The 17371-nt window shown below is 40.4% G+C and overlaps 1 protein-coding gene across 1 annotated transcript in view; it reads right to left on the bottom strand.

Moving 5' to 3' along the window:
• The window catches only part of LOC126251790 (nucleoprotein TPR-like), a 419454-nt gene that overhangs the window by 237477 nt on the left and 164606 nt on the right, over window positions 1–17371 (bottom strand). The window contains exon 13 of the mRNA XM_049952417.1: window positions 15311–15512. Coding sequence (XP_049808374.1) covers window positions 15311–15512 — 202 coding nt within the window. The remainder of the gene's footprint in view (window positions 1–15310; window positions 15513–17371) is intronic.

Below are 17371 nucleotides of genomic sequence, written 5' to 3'. Positions count from 1 at the left end.
TATAGAATTCTAATTTACTTAAAAGGATGTTGTGGTTCACACAATCAAATGCCTTTGACAAATCACAGAAAATACCTGCTGCTTGTAATTTGCTATTTAATGAATTAACTACATTTTCACTGTAGGTGTAAATAGCCTTCTCGATATCAGAACCCTTCAGATATCCAAACTGTGTTCTTGATAATATGTTATTTGTGGTCAGATGGTTGAGCAGCTGCCTGTACATTGTTGTTGTTGTTGTTGTGGTCTTCAGTCCTGAGACTGGTTTGATGCAGCTCTCCATGCTACTCTATCCTGTGCAATCTTCTTCATCTCCCAGTACCTACTGCAGCCTACATCCTTCTGAATATGCTTAGTGTATTCATCTCTTGGTCTACCTCTACGATTTTTAACCTCCACACTGCCCTCCAATGCTAAATTTGTGATCCCTTGATGCCTCAAAACATGTCCTACCAACCGATACCTTCTTCTAGTCAAGTTGTGCCACAAACTTCTCTTCTCCCCAATCCTATTCAATACCTCCTCATTAGTTATGTGATCTACCCACCTTATCTTCAGCATTCTTCTGTAGCACCACATTTCGAAAGCTTCTATTCTCTTCTTGTCCAAACTAGTTATCGTCCATGTTTCACTTCCATACATGGCTACACTCCATACAAATACTTTCAGAAACGACTTCCTGACACTTAAATCTATACTCTATGTTAACAAATTTCTCTTCTTCCAGAAATGCTTTCCTTGCCATTGCCAGTCTACATTTTATATCCTCCCTACTTCGACCATCATCAGTTATTTTGCTCCCCAAATATCAAAACTCCTTTACTACTTTAAGTGTCTCATTTCCTAATCTAATTCCCTCAGCATCACGTGATTTAATTTGACTACATTCCATTATTCTCGTTTTGCTTTTGTTGATGTTCATCTTGTATCCTTCTTTCAAGACACTGTCCATTCCGTTCAACTGCTCTTCCAAGTCCTTTGCTGTGTCTGACAGAATTACAATGTCATCGGCAAACCTCAAAGTTTTTACTTCTTCTCCATGAATTTTAATATCTACTCTGAATTTTTCTTTTGTTTCCTTTACTGCTTGTTCAATATACAGATTGAATAACATCGGGGAGAGGCTACAACCCTGTCTCACTCCTTTCCCAAACACTGCTTCCCTTTCATGCCCCTCGACTCTTATAACTGCCATCTGGTTTCTGTACAAATTGTGAATAGCCTTTCGCTCCCTGTATTTTACCCCTGCCACCTTCAGAATTTGAAAGAGAGTATTCCAGTTAACATTGTCAAAAGCTTTCTCTAAGTCTACAAATGCTAGAAACGTAGGTTTGCCTTTTCTTAATCTTTCTTCTAAGATAAGTCGTAAGGTTAGTATTGCCTCACGTGTTCCAACATTTCTACGGAATCCAAACTGATCTTCCCCGAGGTCTGCTTCTACCAATTTTTCCATTCGTCTGTAAGGAATTCACGTTAGTATTTTGCAGCTGTGACTTATTAAACTGATAGTTCGGTAATTTTCACATCTGTCAACACCTGCTTTCTTTGGGATTGGAATTATTATATTCTTCTTGAAGTCTGAGGGTATTTCGCCTGTCTCATACATCTTGCTCACCAGATGGTAGAGTTTTGTCATGACTGGCTCTCCCAAGGCCATCAGTAGTTCTAATCGAATGTTGTCTACTCCCGGGGCCTTGTTTCGACTCAGGTCTTTCAGTGCTCTGTCAAACTCTTCACGCAGTATCTTATCTCCCATTTCGTCTTCGTCTACATCCTCTTCCATTTCCATAATATTGTCCTCAAGTACATCGTCCTTGTATAAACCCTCTATATACTCCTTCCACCTTTCTGCCTTCCCTTCTTTGCTTAGAACTGGGTTGCCATCTGAGCTCTTGATATTCATACAAGTGGTTCTCTTCTCTCCAAAGGTCTCTCTAATTTTCCTGTAGGCAGTATCTATCTTACCCCTAGTGAGACAAGCCTCTATATCCTTACATTTGTCCTCTAGCCATCCCTGCTTAGCCATTTTGCACTTCCTGTCAATCTCATTTTTGAGACGTTTGTATTCCTTTTTGCCTGCTTCATTTACTGCATTTTTATATTTTCTCCTTTCATCAATTAAATTCAATATTTCTTCTGTTACCCAAGGATTTCTATTAGCCCTCGCCTTTTTACCTACTTGATCGTCTGCTGCCTTCACTACCTCATCCCTCAGAGCTACCCATTCTTCTTCTACTGTATTTCTTTCCCCCATTCCTGTCAATTGTTCCCTTATGCTCTCCCTGAAACTCTCTACAACCTCTGGTTCTTTCAGTTTATCCATGTCCCAGCTCCTTAAATTCCCACCTTTTTGCAGTTTCTTCAGTTTCAATCTGCAGTTCATAACCAATAGATTGTGGTCAGAATCCACATCTGCCCCTGGAAATGTCTTACAATTTAAAACCTAGTTCCTAAATCTCTGTCTTACCATTATATAATCTATCTGATACCTTGTAGTATCTCCAGGATTCTTCCAGGTATACAACCTTCTTTTACGATTCTTGAACCAAGTGTTAGCTATGATTAAGTTATGCTCTGTGCAAAATTCTACAAGGCGGCTTCCTCTTCCATTTCTTCCCCCCAATCCATATTCACCTACTATGTTTCCTTCTCTCCCTTTTCCTACTGACGAATTCCAGTCACCCATGACTATTAAATTTTCGTCTCCCTTCACCACCTGAATAATTTCTTTTATCTCGTCATACATTTCTTCAATTTCTTCATCATCTGCAGAGCTAGTTGGCATATAAACTTGTACCACTGTAGTAGGCATGGGCTTTGTGTCTATCTTGGCCACAATAATGCGTTCACTATGCTGCTTGTAGTAGGTAACCCGCACTCCTATTTTTTTATTCATTATGAAACCTATTCCTGCATTGACCCTATTTGATTTTGTATTTATAACCCTGTATTCACCTGACCAAAAGTATTGTTCCTCCTGCCACCGAACCTCACTAATTCCCACTATATCTAACTTTAACCTATCCATTTCCCTTTTTAAATTTTCTAACCTACCTGCCCGATTAAGGGATCTGACATTCCATGCTCCGATCCGTAGAACGCCAGTTTTCTTTCTCCTGATAATGACGTCCCCTTCAGTACTCCCCGCCCGGAGATCCGAATGGGGGACTATTTTACCTCCGGAATATTTTACCCAAGAGGACACCATCATCATTTAATCATACAGTAAAGCTGTATGTCCTCGGGAAAAATTACAGCTGTAGTTTCCCCTTGCTTTCAGCCGTTCGCAGTACCAGCACAGCAAGGCCGTTTTGGTTAATGTTACAAGGCAAGATCAGTCAATCGTCCAGACTGTTGCCCCTGCAACTACTGAAAAGGCTGCTGCCCCTCTTCAGGAACCACATGTTTGTCTGGCCTCTCAACAGATACCCCTCCGTTGTGGTTGCACCTACGGTACGGCCATCTGTATCGCTGAGGCACGCAAGCCTCTCCACCGACGGCAAGGTCCATGGTTCATGGGAGGGGGGGGAGGGGGGGGGCTGTACATTACTTTTTCTAAAATTTTTGAGAATGCTGGCAAAAGTGAAATCGGTCTGTAGTTTCTTGAATAGAGGCTTAACATCTGCATATTTTAGCCAGTCAGGAAATGTCCCAGTTATAATTGACTGGTTACACAAGTAACTTAGAATTGTGCTAAACTCACAAGAACATGCCTTAATTAACTTTGTTGATATTTCATCGTACCCACTAGAATGCTTTGTTTTTAAAGATTTTATTATGGATGTTATTTCTTTTGGTGAAGTGAGTGATATATTCATGTACTTGAAGCTATTTGTGAAGGCTAGTTTCAGATAATCAAGGGCATTATTTACTGATCCTGAAAGTCCCATTCTATCAGTAACAGATATAAAGTACTTGTTAAATAGATTTGCCACACTATGCCCATCAGTTACTAATGTGTCGTCTACCCTTAGTGCTATTTGCTCCTGTTCCTTTCTGGTTCTACCAGTCTGCTCTTTCACTATATCCCATATTGTTTTTATTTTGTTCCCTGACATTGCTATCTTCTTCTCGTAGTGCATTTGTTTAGACGTCTGAATTACTTTTTTTAATGTTTTACAGTATTCCTTGTATTTAGCTAAATCATCAGCATTGGAGCTATTCTTGATCGACAGATACATTTTCCTTTTTGTCTTACAGGAAATCTTTATTCCTTGTGTAATCCATGATTTTATTACAGACTTCTGTTTAATTTGAGTAACTTTTAGAGGAAAACAGTTTTCAAACATGGTACTGATATTGTTCATGAATGTGTTATATTTTTCATTCATGTCATGAGCACTATAAACATCTTTCCAGTTCATATCTTTGAGCAGTTTTCTAAAACACTCCATTTTTGGTTGATTGACTACTCTCCTGTACTCAGATTTAGCAGTCTTGATAATCTGCTTAGAATTTACATCTAAAACAAGGAGCTGCATGTCATCATCTGATAGTCCATTTATAACAGGTTTTATGATATGATTTTGTTCCTTTGATTTGTCTATAAAAATGTTATCAATGGCTGTCCTTGAGGATTTAGTGATCCTAGTTGGAAAGTTTACAGTGTGAGTTAGATTGAAAGACAACATTACTAACTGCAGTGAATGTTTACTGGAAGACTGCATTAGAAAATCTGTATTAAAGTCACCAGCAATCAAAATTTTTTTGTTTCTTCCTGTTAAATAACCCAAAAGAGCTTCTAGATGATCTAAGAATAGATTATAATTTCCTGCAGGTGCTCGGTAAATAGTTATTATTATATAGGATCTGTTATGGAACTCTACTTCTGTTGCACATGCTTCTAGATACTGCTCTAAACAGAATTTATTAATGTCAATGTTCTTGAATTTATAGCAGTTTTTGATAAATGTGGCAACTCCTCCTCCAACCATATCCACTCTGCAGAAGTAGGAAGCTAGCTTAAATCCTGAAATGTCTAACATATCTATATCAGTGGTCACTTGATGTTCAGAGAGGCAGATTATGTCAATTTGGTTAGATGAATTCATTTCATCGATACAAATGAGTAGTTCATCAACTTTATTTCTAAGTCCCGGAATGTTCTGGTGTAATAAAGATAATTGATACTGCATACTAATGGGATTGTAACAACTTTGGCGAAGATGAACTGGCAGTTTCCCATCCTAGAATACTGCTCAACTGTATGGGACTAATACCAAATATGACTAACAGGGGATATTGAGTATATACTCAGAAGGGCAGCATGAGCAGTCACAGATTTATTTGATCCACGGGGGACTGTAACAGAGACTGTGCAGAAGGAACTGAAATGTCAGACACTTCAAGAAAAATGCAAGCTGTCCTGAGAAAGCCTCCCCATGGACTACCGCCTTAACATTGGTGAGGAAGGCGTGTGTGTTACAATGATCCACTGACATATGGCGCGACAAATAATATTCCTGGTATGATCATTCATGCCAGACTTGTTAGCTGATAGGACAATGGACAAAGTGCATTTCCACAGAAGCCTCCTTTCTTGGGAGTATGGGGGGTGGCAACCACATGAGCCTTAGCTACGACACTTACTTGTATCAGACTTTTTCTGTTTTCTTTCCTATCGGCCCATTTTGGGCAACTCTTGGCTTTCTCAATCCCACTGGTATTAGGTATTGAGACTTGAGGGTGTCTTTCATTTTTCCTTTTCTATCTCGATGGGGGACTTGCCTGCTGAGGATAATAGAAGGAACCAACTGCCTTGTATGAAGAGGAGGGCTCCTCAAAGGCTAAGGGGACCATCCCTGACAGAAAAGGCAGCCACCAAAGAGGCTGTGAAGGGTCAGCAAGTAGTGTGAAGGGGTGACTTCTCTGCCACGTAAAAAGTATGTATGAGGGGATATCAAAAAATAACCAGAATTATTTATTTAGCAAAAAATACTGCTCACCTTCATTCAAATTCCATTACAGACCTTCAAAGTACTCTCCCTCGAACACAATACAACAATGTTCAAAACACTAACTGAAGATACTTTCTGATAGTCTGTTGAGTACACCAAAAATTTGATTGTTTAGTTCTCAATCACTCTGAAAATAATACACCCGAAGCTCTTTTCCACTGCAGGAAATTGTTGGAAGTCACATGGTGCTAGGTCTGGTGAATAAGGATGATATGGCATCACCTCAATGCCTAATTCAGTGACTGTTATTGTTTCCTAAGTCTTGATGGAATGATGAGGCAGTGCATTATCCTGATGAAGGATCCATCCCATTTGGGCAAGATATGGTCTTCTTGTTGCAATTTTCCTCCTTAATGGCCTCTTCAATACATCACAATAGTAATTTGCAGTAACAGTATGTTGCTCATCCATCATACGACTGTACACAATGCATTGTTTATTGAAGAAGACAAGATAAGTAACTTTTTGCACTTGGTTGAACTTTAGCCTTTTTGGGTATTGGAGATGAAGGGTGTTTCCATCAGACACTGTCTTGTTTTGTCTCATTTGCTGCATGTAAGACTTCCCAAAAAATCTGGTTCATGCTGAAGCCTTCCCTTCCATTGTGGCCATGCCATCACATGGCAAGCCTTCTGTTTGTCACTGATCATACGAGGCACCCACTTTGTTGCAACTTTTCTATACCCTAGAACATTTCGTACAATGTCTTCAGTTGATCCATAGGATACCTCTGTTAACGATTTGTTATCTCTGCAATCTCTGTTAACGATAAACAAGTCTTCTTGCAACATGAGACCAATTGTGTTGTCGTTTGTTTCAGTCTTCAAAGTTGATGATCTTCTGGGGTGTGGAGCATCCACAAAGTCTTTCTACTCCCCCCTGTCCCCCTCCCTCCCTCCTGAAATCGGTTAGGCCACAGAAAAACCTGTGTTTTACCCACGGTGTGCTCTTTGTAGGCTTGCTGCAACATTTTCAGTGTTTCTGATGGTGTTTTGTCAAAAACACAAAATCTAATTGACATGCACTGCTGCAATTTGAGATCCATGTTGGGTACAGTACGTCTGTGCACTTTCACTGCTTTTCTCCAACTACATACCACCATGCGAATGACGCGTGTGGTATTACGTTACTCAAGATCAGATCTCTCTGATACTACCAATACCAATCTCAAGCACAGGCACATTAAAATGCAAAAAAAATGATTCCGGTTATTTTTTGACACCCACTCATAGTCATGAAAATGCTGAGCACATGTGGAAAAAGGACAGCCCCAAGATGACAACCCAGCAATGGACATGGACTGATCTACACATAGCTACTTGGAATGCACTCCATCCAGAAACTTGAGAGACCAACTAAAGTACCAAACAAGAATAGCAGCATTACAGGAGATTAGGTGGAACGATGCCTGCATTTTTGAGTCTGGTGACTACACAATTATTTTCAGTAGCAATACAGATAATCTTGGTACCGTTTTCGTAGCACACAGGACATGCAAGTTGGCAATATCAAATTTTTAGGTCATGAATGACAGGATATGCACACTGAGAATAAAAATTAAATTCTTCAATATGGCACTGACTTGCACCCATGCTTCAACAGAGAAAGCGAATGATGAGGGCAAAGGCTCCTTTTATGAACACCTTGAAGGCACATATGAAACAATAGCAGAAAATGAAATGAAAATGATTCTAGGAAATACGAATGCTAAGGTGGGAAGAGAAACGCTGTTTAGACCAAATGCGAAAATGTAGAATCTACATGAAGAGTACAATGACAACGAACTGAGGCTGGTTGATTTTGCTGTAGGCAAAAACTTCACCATAAGTAGCACCATATTCCCACAAAAGAATATCCATAACAGGACATAAATACATCCAGATGGGGTCACAATCAGCCAGATAAATCATGTGCTTATCCAAAGAACACAAGGCACAGACATTAAGTGTGTTAAGGTGATGAGAAGGGCCTGATACAGACTTGTACCACAATATGGTGATGGTCAAGTATAGGCAGAGGATAAAACCTTGTAGAAAGGGGAGGAAGTATAATGTGAACCCAGTCCTCATCAATACTACGGAAAGAGCAAAATTCCAAACGAAGATGAATGAAGGGATGAGAGTGATTGCCACTGAGGAGGAAGCTGACCCCGAATAGCAGTGGCAATTACTGGAAAGAACAATAGGGCAAACAATGGAAGTCAAGCTGGAACTGGAAAACAGGATAAGACGAAGTGAGTGGTATGAGGATGACTGTGAGATGGCTATTGAGGAACAAAATAGTGGAAGACAGAATAATAAGAGCAATTTCCAAAGGAAGTGCCAACTGCAATGCCAAAGTGAGCCAATCAGTGGGGACACCAATATTGCAATGGCTGGATGATGTAGAGACAGAGTACGGAACTGGAGGAGGCTGATGAAGTCGAGAGAGGATTGGGAGAGAAAGGTAGTCAACAAGGCACAGACCCTTCATGGGCTGTAGCGAGAGAAAGGAAGAAGAACAAGATTCTCTAGAAATATACAACTTCCTGAGTACCGCTCCCCTAGGAATAATGAGGTCAGGATTACACTTACTGCAGCATGCATAGAGGCTTCTAAAGACATCTCCTCCTTGCACTCCATTCATGACTGGAATTGGAAGAAACCCTAGTAACTGGTACGATAGTAAGTATCCTCTGCCATGCACTTCACAGTGCTTTGCAACAATGTGGATGTAGATGTAGTTGCAGAAGTGAAATTTATAATACAATATGTTGCACGATAATTACGTACTGACTGTTTCTCACCGTATACTACTGGTAAAAATCGGGACCAATAAAAAAATTTACAAGGCTGCAACTAAGATGCAGCAGGGGTGTTAACTGTGTGCTGTTGGATTTAACAGCTATTTGAAACAGCAGTTTTAAATTTTGTGTGTGTGTGTGTGTGTGTGTGTGAGTGTGTGTGTGTGTGAGTGCGCACGCACTCGCACTTTTGGGTGCACATGCACATGCACTCAAACATGCAAAGGCATGTCAACGAGTTTATTAGCTGTGCACACCGACAAAGAATAAGTTACACTGTTCAGCTTCTTGTTGGGGTAACTATTCACTGCTGAATACTGACAGTGCTACAATAAACACAATTATACTTGAAAACTCTAATCCTAGCTTTCAGTACTACTAGTTCCTTCCTAGAGGAGGAGAGACAGATATGTTGTGGAAGGTTAGAAAAGAGGGTCAGGTCACTCAAGGTCATTTAAGACTCCAGGATGAAGACAAAAGAGACACAAAGATGAAGGAAGAGAGGTCACCAAGAAGTACATTGGCAAAGAAAGCATTGTGCTAGCTTCAGTCCAGAAAGGATGATGGTAAAGAGATAAGCAAAGGTGAGTTAAGATGAGAGAATAGTGCAATTAAGAGCCAGGAGGAAAAGGAGATGGGCGGAGAACTTAAGAGGGAGATGGGTCAGGTGGAGAAGAATGAAGACTAAAAAGTAATAATAGAAAATAATTAAGTAAGAGATAATAAATAAATAAATCATATAATAAATTTTAATTATATAAATGATTATTATAATGAAAAAAAGATGAGAGATACTATTCTAATACAGGTCAAGCCCCGGTGGGTACTGGGATGCAAGGATAAGCTGGGGGCCAAGTTCATAGAAAGTAGTGTTTGAAAGGTGGTTTCAAACAGCCATGTGGTGTTGCTGGCAGTTAAGTCCCTTAAGTCATGCTGCAGTGCTTAGTCAGCAACAGGTATTCGGTGTCCCCAAGATAGACAGGCAGGTAGTTGTTCTAGATCCATTCATGTGCTAAGCCAGTTTAGCTGTTATCATTCCTGTATAAAATGCTTCGCAGTGGACACATGCTACTTGGTAAACTAATGTGCACAGTTTTGCAGTTTCCTCTAATTTTGATACTATAAGATTTACACACACTGCACTATTCATTTCACTTCTCTTCCTCTTTCACATTTACTTCTTGTTCTGTGCTCACAATCTCTAGGCTGAAGTTGGCATAGGGCTTACCAATATACTATCTTTGACCACCTACTCTCCTAGATGCCTCCCCCTTCATCTGTATCTCCCTTTATCCTCACAACAGCTGGGACTCTCCTATCCCTGGGATCTGAATGGCTTGCTCTTCCTTTCAGCCTCACCCAAAATACCCATCTCCACTCCCAAAACGATAAGTTTTTGTTCTTTTATATGTGTATCGGCAGTACTAACAATTTGACCTTTTGAAGGTAAGTACTGAACAGTAATTCTGTTTCATAACTTTAAAGTTTTCTTAAGAGAATTTTCCTTTCGATACAAAGAAATAAATTAGTAATTTACAAATCTTTTCCTTTTGCTGTTATGGTCTTGTATTCAAATATAGAGATACATAAACAAGCAGAATACAGCACTGCAGTCGGCAACAGCTATGTCTGGTGCAGCTGTTACACTGTTGTTGTTGTTGTTGTTGTTGTTGTGGTCTTCAGTCCTGAGACTGGTTTGATGCAGCTCTCCATGCTACCCTATCCTGTGCAAGCTTCTTCATCTCCCAGTACTTGTTGCAACCCACATCCTTCTGAATCTGCTTAGTGTATTCATCTCTTGGTCTACCTCTACGATTTTTACCCTCCATGCTGCCCTCCAATGCTAATTTTGTGATCCCTTGGTGCCTCAGAACATGTCCTACTAACCGGTCCCTTCTTTTTGTCAAGTTGTGCCACATACTCCTCTTCTCCCCAATTCTATTCAATACCTCCTCATTAGTTATGTGATCTACCCATCTAATCTTCAGCATTCTTCTGTAGCACCACATTTCAAAAGCTTCTATTCTCTTCTTGTCCAAACTATTTATCATCCATGTTTCACTTCCATACATGGCTACACTCTATACAAATACTTTCAGAAACAACTTCCTGACACTTAAATCTATACTCGATGTTAACAAATTTCTCTTCTTCAGAAACGCTTTCCTTGCCATTGCCAGTCTACATTTTATATCCTCTCTACTTCGACCCTCATCAGTTATTTTGCTCCCCAAATAGCAAAAGTCCTTTACTACTTTAAGTGTCTCATTTCCTAATCTAATTCCCTCAGCATCACCCAACTTAATTCGACTACATTCCATAATCCTCGTTTTGCTTTTCTTGATGTTCATCTTATATCCTCCTTTGAAGACACTGTCCATTCCGTTCAATTGCTCTTCCAAGACCTTTGCTGTCTCTGATAGAATTACAATGTCATCGGCAAACCTCAAAGTTTTTATTTGTTCTCTGTTACACTACTGGCCATTAAAAGTGCTACAGCATGAAGATGACATGCTACAGATGCGAAATTTAACTGACAGGAAGAAGATGCTGTGATATGTAAATGATTAGCTATTCAGAGCATTCACATAAGGTTGGCACCAGTGGCGACACCTACAACGTGCTGACACGAGGAAAGTTTCCAACCGATTTCTCATACACAAACAGCAATTGACCGGCGTTGCCTGGAGAAATGTTGTTGTGATGCCTCCTCTAAGCAGGAGAAATGCGTACCATCACATTTCCGACTTTGATAAAGGTCGGATTGTAGCCTATCACAATTGCGGTTTATCGTATCGCGACATTGCTGCTCGCGTTGGTCGAGATCCAGTGACTGTAAGCAAAATATGGAATCGGTCGCTTCAGGCGGATAATACGGAACGCCGTGCTGGATCCCAACGGCCTCGTACCAGTAGCAGTCAAGATGACAGGCATCTTATCCGAATGGCTGTAACGGATTGTGTAGCCACGTCTCGATCCCTGAGTCAACAGATGGGAACGTTTGCAAGACAACAACGATCTGCACGAATGGTTTGAGGATGTTTGCAGCAGCATGGACTATCAGCTCAGAGACCATGGCTGCAGTTACCCTCGATGCTGCATCACAGATAGGAGCGCCTGCGATGGCGTACTGAACGACTAACCTGGGTGCACGAATGGCAAAACGTAATTTTTTCGCATGAATCCAGGTTCTGTTTACAGCATCATGAAGGTTGCATCCATGTTTGGTGACATCGTGGTGAACACACATTGGAAACGTCTATTCGTCATCACCATACTGGCATATCACCCGGCGTGATGGTATGGGGTGCCACTGGTTACACGTCTCGGTCACCTCTTACTCACATTGACGGCACTTTGAACAGGGACGTTACATTTCAGATGTGTTACAACCTGTGGCTCTACCCTTCATTCGATCCCTGCGAAACCCTACATTTCAGCAGGATAATGCAAGACCGCATGTTGCAGCTCATGTACGGGCCTTTCTGGATACAGAAAATGTTCAACTGCTGCCCTGGCCAGCACATTCTCCACATCTCTCACCAACTGAATATGTCTGGTCAATGGTGGCCGAGCAACTGGCTCGTCACAATACTCAAGTCACTTCTCTTGATGAACTGTGGTATCGTGTTGAAGCTGCATGGGCAGCTGTACCAGTACACTCCATCAAAGCTCTGCTTGACTCAATGCCCAGGCGTATCAAGGCCGTTATTACAGCCAGAGGTGGTTGTTCTGGGAACTGATTTCTCAGGATCTATGCACCCAAATTGCGTGAAAATGTCAGTTCTAGTATAATATATTTGTCCAATGAATACCAGTTTATCACCTGCATTTCTTCTTGGTGTAGCAATTTTAATGGCCAGTAGTGTATATCAGTCACTCTGCTACATTATAAAGATTTAACCAAGTTTGAACGTGGTGTTATAGTCAGTGCACGAGCAATGATACGCTGCATCTTTGAGGAAGTGATGAAGTGGGATTTTCCCTTAAGATCATTTCATGAGTGTGCCATGAATATCAGGAATCTGGTAAAACAGCAAATCCCCGACATCGCTGTGGCCAGAAAAAGATCATGCAAGAATGGGACCAATGACGACTGAAGAGAATCATTCAAGTGATAGAAGTGCAACCCTTCTGCAAAACTGCTGCAGATTTTAATGCTGAGCCATCAAGAATTGTCAGCATGCGAACCATTCAAAGAAACATCAATATGGGATTTCGAAGCCAAGGGCCCACTCATCTAACCTTGATGACTGCACGCACAAAACTTGACACCTCACCTGGGCCTGTCAAAATCGATATTGGACTGCTGATGACTGGAAACATGTTGCCTGGTTGAGTGAGTCACGTTTCAAATTGTACGAGTGGATGGACGAGTATAGAGACAACCTCATGAATCCATGGACCCTGCATGTCAGCAGGGTACTGTTCAAGCTGGTGGAGGCTCTGTAATGATGTGGGGTGTGTGCAGTTGGAGTGATATTGGACCCCTGATATGTCTAAATATAATTCTGACAGGTGGCGCATATGTGAGCATCCTGTCTGATTACCTGTATCCATTCATGTCCATTGTCCATTCCGACAGACTTGACAATTCCAGGAGGACAATGCAACACCCCACACGACCAGAATTGCTACAGAGTGTCGCTAGCAACACTTTTCTAAGTTTAAACACTTCTGCTGGCCACCAAACTCCCCAGACATGAACATTATTGCCCATATTTGGGATGCCTTGCAACACACTATTCAGAAGAGATCTCCACCCCCTCATACTCTTATTGATTTATGGACAGCCCTGCAGGTTTCATTGTGTAAATTTCCTCCAGCACTGCTTCAGACATTAGTCAAGCCCATGTCACATCATGTTGCAGCACTTTTGTGTGCTCGCGGGGGCCCTACACGATATTAGGCAGGTGTACCAAAAGACAAGACACTGTTTAAAGTTGTTACCAAATATCTCAAAAAGTTCTTCACTGATTTACTTCAATTTTTACATGCTACTCTTATAAATATTCAAATGAACATAGGCTATTTGTATTTTTTTAAACCACAGTGTACAGGTTTTTTGTTTAACTAACAGATGGAAAGAGAATGTTGTGCTGTGATGTGAAAATGTGTGGTTTAGCTTTCTTTCTTGCATTGAGTTTTAACTACAATGTTAGGGCATGTAACCATTAGACAAATTGTTTCCATATATGTTCTTTATTCTGATATATAATTTTAGATAAAAATTGTATACACAACAATGTGCTGTTTTGTTTTCTTCCTTGCAGCCAGTTTCAACAGAAAACAGGAAAGATGTATTTATAGCTTATTGACTTATGATTAGAATACTATTATGGAATCTGAATCATCTGAAACTTTGAAATCCTTCCCACTTACAGAATAAAACTATACAAAACACTGTCACTAAAACTACTATCCTCACAGATCCAGGAGCTGGAGGGATGTGTCTCATACCCTGCATACCAATGATCCCAACCGATTTACCCACTCATTTTATGCGCCTTCAATTCCCAATCCAGGTTTTGTTGTAATACCAATGTTTACAAGGCTGAAAGTCTGACAGGGAATGGGGGGAGAGGAGACGTATGGGGTAGAGGAGATATACAGTAAGGGGGATGGGAGAAGGTAATGGACACTGAGAGGGGGAAGGAGGAGTTGGAGGAGTTGGGCCAGGAGAGAGGGGGGAGGAAGAGATGGAAGGAGGAAGGAGCTGATGAACAGAGAGAGGAGAATGAAAACAACAAAGGGCGCAAAGGGGGTGTTGGAGATTCGAATACATGTTTACTGCCGGGTTGCTAGCTAGTTTACAATATATACAAGCAATCACAACATTTTAATAATTACTTCTCTCTTACCAGGTGTTTTTTAATTGCATAAACATCTCATAGCACTTCAGCAAACTTTACATATTATTTAAACAAGGGTGCTTTCTAAACTACCATTATAACATTCTCTTCCCCATAATATTAGTTTTGGATACCTAGAAGATGTTCTGAAGATAATTTCAAAGATTGTTGCGAGGTGTGAAAGAAATTCTGTAACTTCATATACTGACAATCAAACCCAGATTTCCACTTAAACACAAAATTCTAACACATAATTAACAAGTGATACTGACTCATGTGCTCTACACTATGTACTTAATCTGATAAATTTAAGGAAGCCCTTACTTTACAATAAATCAGAAAGCACCTATAAAATGTGGTTGTGTTGTTTCAACACTGTATTAACTAATATCAAGAGAATGGATGAAGGTTTTTTGATGAAGAATGTATTATTTTGAATGGCATAGTAATGCCTCTAGAAGTTCCATAGAACTACACGAACAACATCATATAAAACTGACCATTACTGCTACACATGTCATAAAACCAAACAACAGGACAAAAAAGAAAACAAAACCATAGTTTGCAATATCAAACTGAATCGAATAAATAAATTCCTAGGGTGAACATAATTTGGATAACGTTTTTATGAAACAATTTCAGGACACAGCACTTTTTCCAAATCAAACCTATTTTTTAAAATTATTTTACAACTATACCTTTTCCTGTAAGTACTTTACCTTTCTCACTGCTCTTTGGTTTAGTTATTTCAGCAGGTCTTTTTGCAATCACTGAAGAAAGCTCAGTTATCTGTACATCCTTATCTGTCAGACGCCGTTCGAGGGACTCAATTTGCTGACTTAACAAAGTGCATTCTTTTCTTGAATTTTCCGCTTCTTTCTGCAGCCTTCTAGAATCCTCGGAAGATTGTTCTTGTGATTTCTGAAATACAACCACATAATATCATCTTAAGCTTGTTTTTAATAAATTCACTCCTGAATGCTGAATGTGACTAGTCATTAGCAACTCATTTCTGGATGGGCAACATATGAAGGTTATGTCAAGTTATAACCTACATTCGTAAACAATGGATGCAAAATTCAGCCCTGTATTAAGCTCTTCAAAACAGAGTTTGAACATATTTAGTCTCTACACAGATTACTAGTTCTGTAGAAGAACTGAGGAGAAAACTAACAGTGGTTTATCAATAGACGCAGAACAACTTGTTTTGCCAATTAGGTTCACATAATTTACTAAGTATGAACATAATATTACCTAAAGATAAATGCCATAAATTAGTGGGAGTATCCAAATGAACTTTGCCACAACAAAAGATTCCAATAAGAATCCAGTTTTGGCCAACAGTAGTCAATAAAAAAATTAAACTTTGCAATCACATGGGACATGGGAAACTGACATGGGAAACTTCCCATTGCAGCTGCTCCGATTTATTGGGAAAGTCGCCCACTGGTTGGCCCATCAAAAACTGAATACAGATCAAGCTTGAAAACAGGAAGAAGCTGTACTGAAGTGTGAAAAAAGAAGCAAAATAGGAACAGTGAAAGGTCCAATCACAGGACGTTCAACATCAAGCAAAGTGCACGAATCATGGCATTATCGTCGTGTGACCACTATATTGGACTACAAAACAGAAGATCTGTGTTCAAATCTTCCTCAACTTTTCATCGGGTCATTGACATGTTTGTTCCCCTCCCGTAGTCTTGGCAATTGTCATACTATACACTGGTTGTATAATTATAGAATAGGAGTCGTGTGGTAAGAATATATTACCATCACACGTAAATGTGATGAATAATCAGAGCAGGCAAGATACCGCATAGACCTCTCACAGAAATGGAAAACAACAAATAAGCGGGTGTGAACTATGTTACAACAAAGGAATTCAAGAGGCGAAACTTCCAAAACAGAATGTATGAGTCATAACATGTTTTACTTTTGTAGAACAAATAGGAGGTTCTCTACACATGGAGATCCCCTCCTTACACATCACTGTTGCAAACAGACACTGCACCATGACCGTGACACAAATTTAAAGACAGCAAACAGACATGTCAATGACCAGACAGACAGTTAATAATTCTGTGAACGGGGGAGGGGGGATTACAAGGGAGATTTGAACATGGATCTCCCCCTTCACAGTCTAACACTAGGAACACAGAACTACGATGACGTGGATACTCAAATGCACTCCATATTGCACATCTAGCGCTTCGACTGTTCACTGTTTCGATTTTACTCCTTTTTTTTTCGCAGTTCTGTACACCTTCTTCCCGTTTCCATGCTTGATCTGTGTTAAAGATTATGATGGGCTACCCACTGGGTCATCTTACAGCTAAGTTTGAGCGGGGTGCTATGGGGAGTTTCCTTTGTGAGCAACGTCAATTGGCTGCTGTGTCACCCTCTTCCATATGGCGTCATTTGGACACGGTATGGAGGGGGGTGCAATGGGGAGTTTCCTTTGTGAGCAACGTCAATTGGCTGCTGTGTCATCCTCTTCCATATGGCGTCATTTGGACGTGGTATGGAGGAGCATGGGAGTCAGCACACTGCTCTCCTGGCCGTTGTCCATCTTCCAGACCTTGGAGTCACTACTTCTCATTCAAGTAGCTCTATGACATCACGAGGCTGTGTGGAATCTGTTCCAGTCAAGATCAAGGAAAAAATATCTGACACTACCGGGAACCAAACCTGGGTCCACCACATGGTAGTCTTATGTGATGACCAATCTGCTACGGAAGCAGACTTTACTACTGTTAAAAAGGTCTCAAATTCCACTCCAC

The sequence above is a fragment of the Schistocerca nitens genome, chromosome 4, assembly GCF_023898315.1.
Source record: "Schistocerca nitens isolate TAMUIC-IGC-003100 chromosome 4, iqSchNite1.1, whole genome shotgun sequence".
NCBI classification, from domain to species: domain Eukaryota; kingdom Metazoa; phylum Arthropoda; class Insecta; order Orthoptera; family Acrididae; genus Schistocerca; species Schistocerca nitens.
The sequence above is the reverse complement of the archived record's forward strand: the minus strand, read 5'-3'. Positions and strand labels throughout refer to the sequence as shown.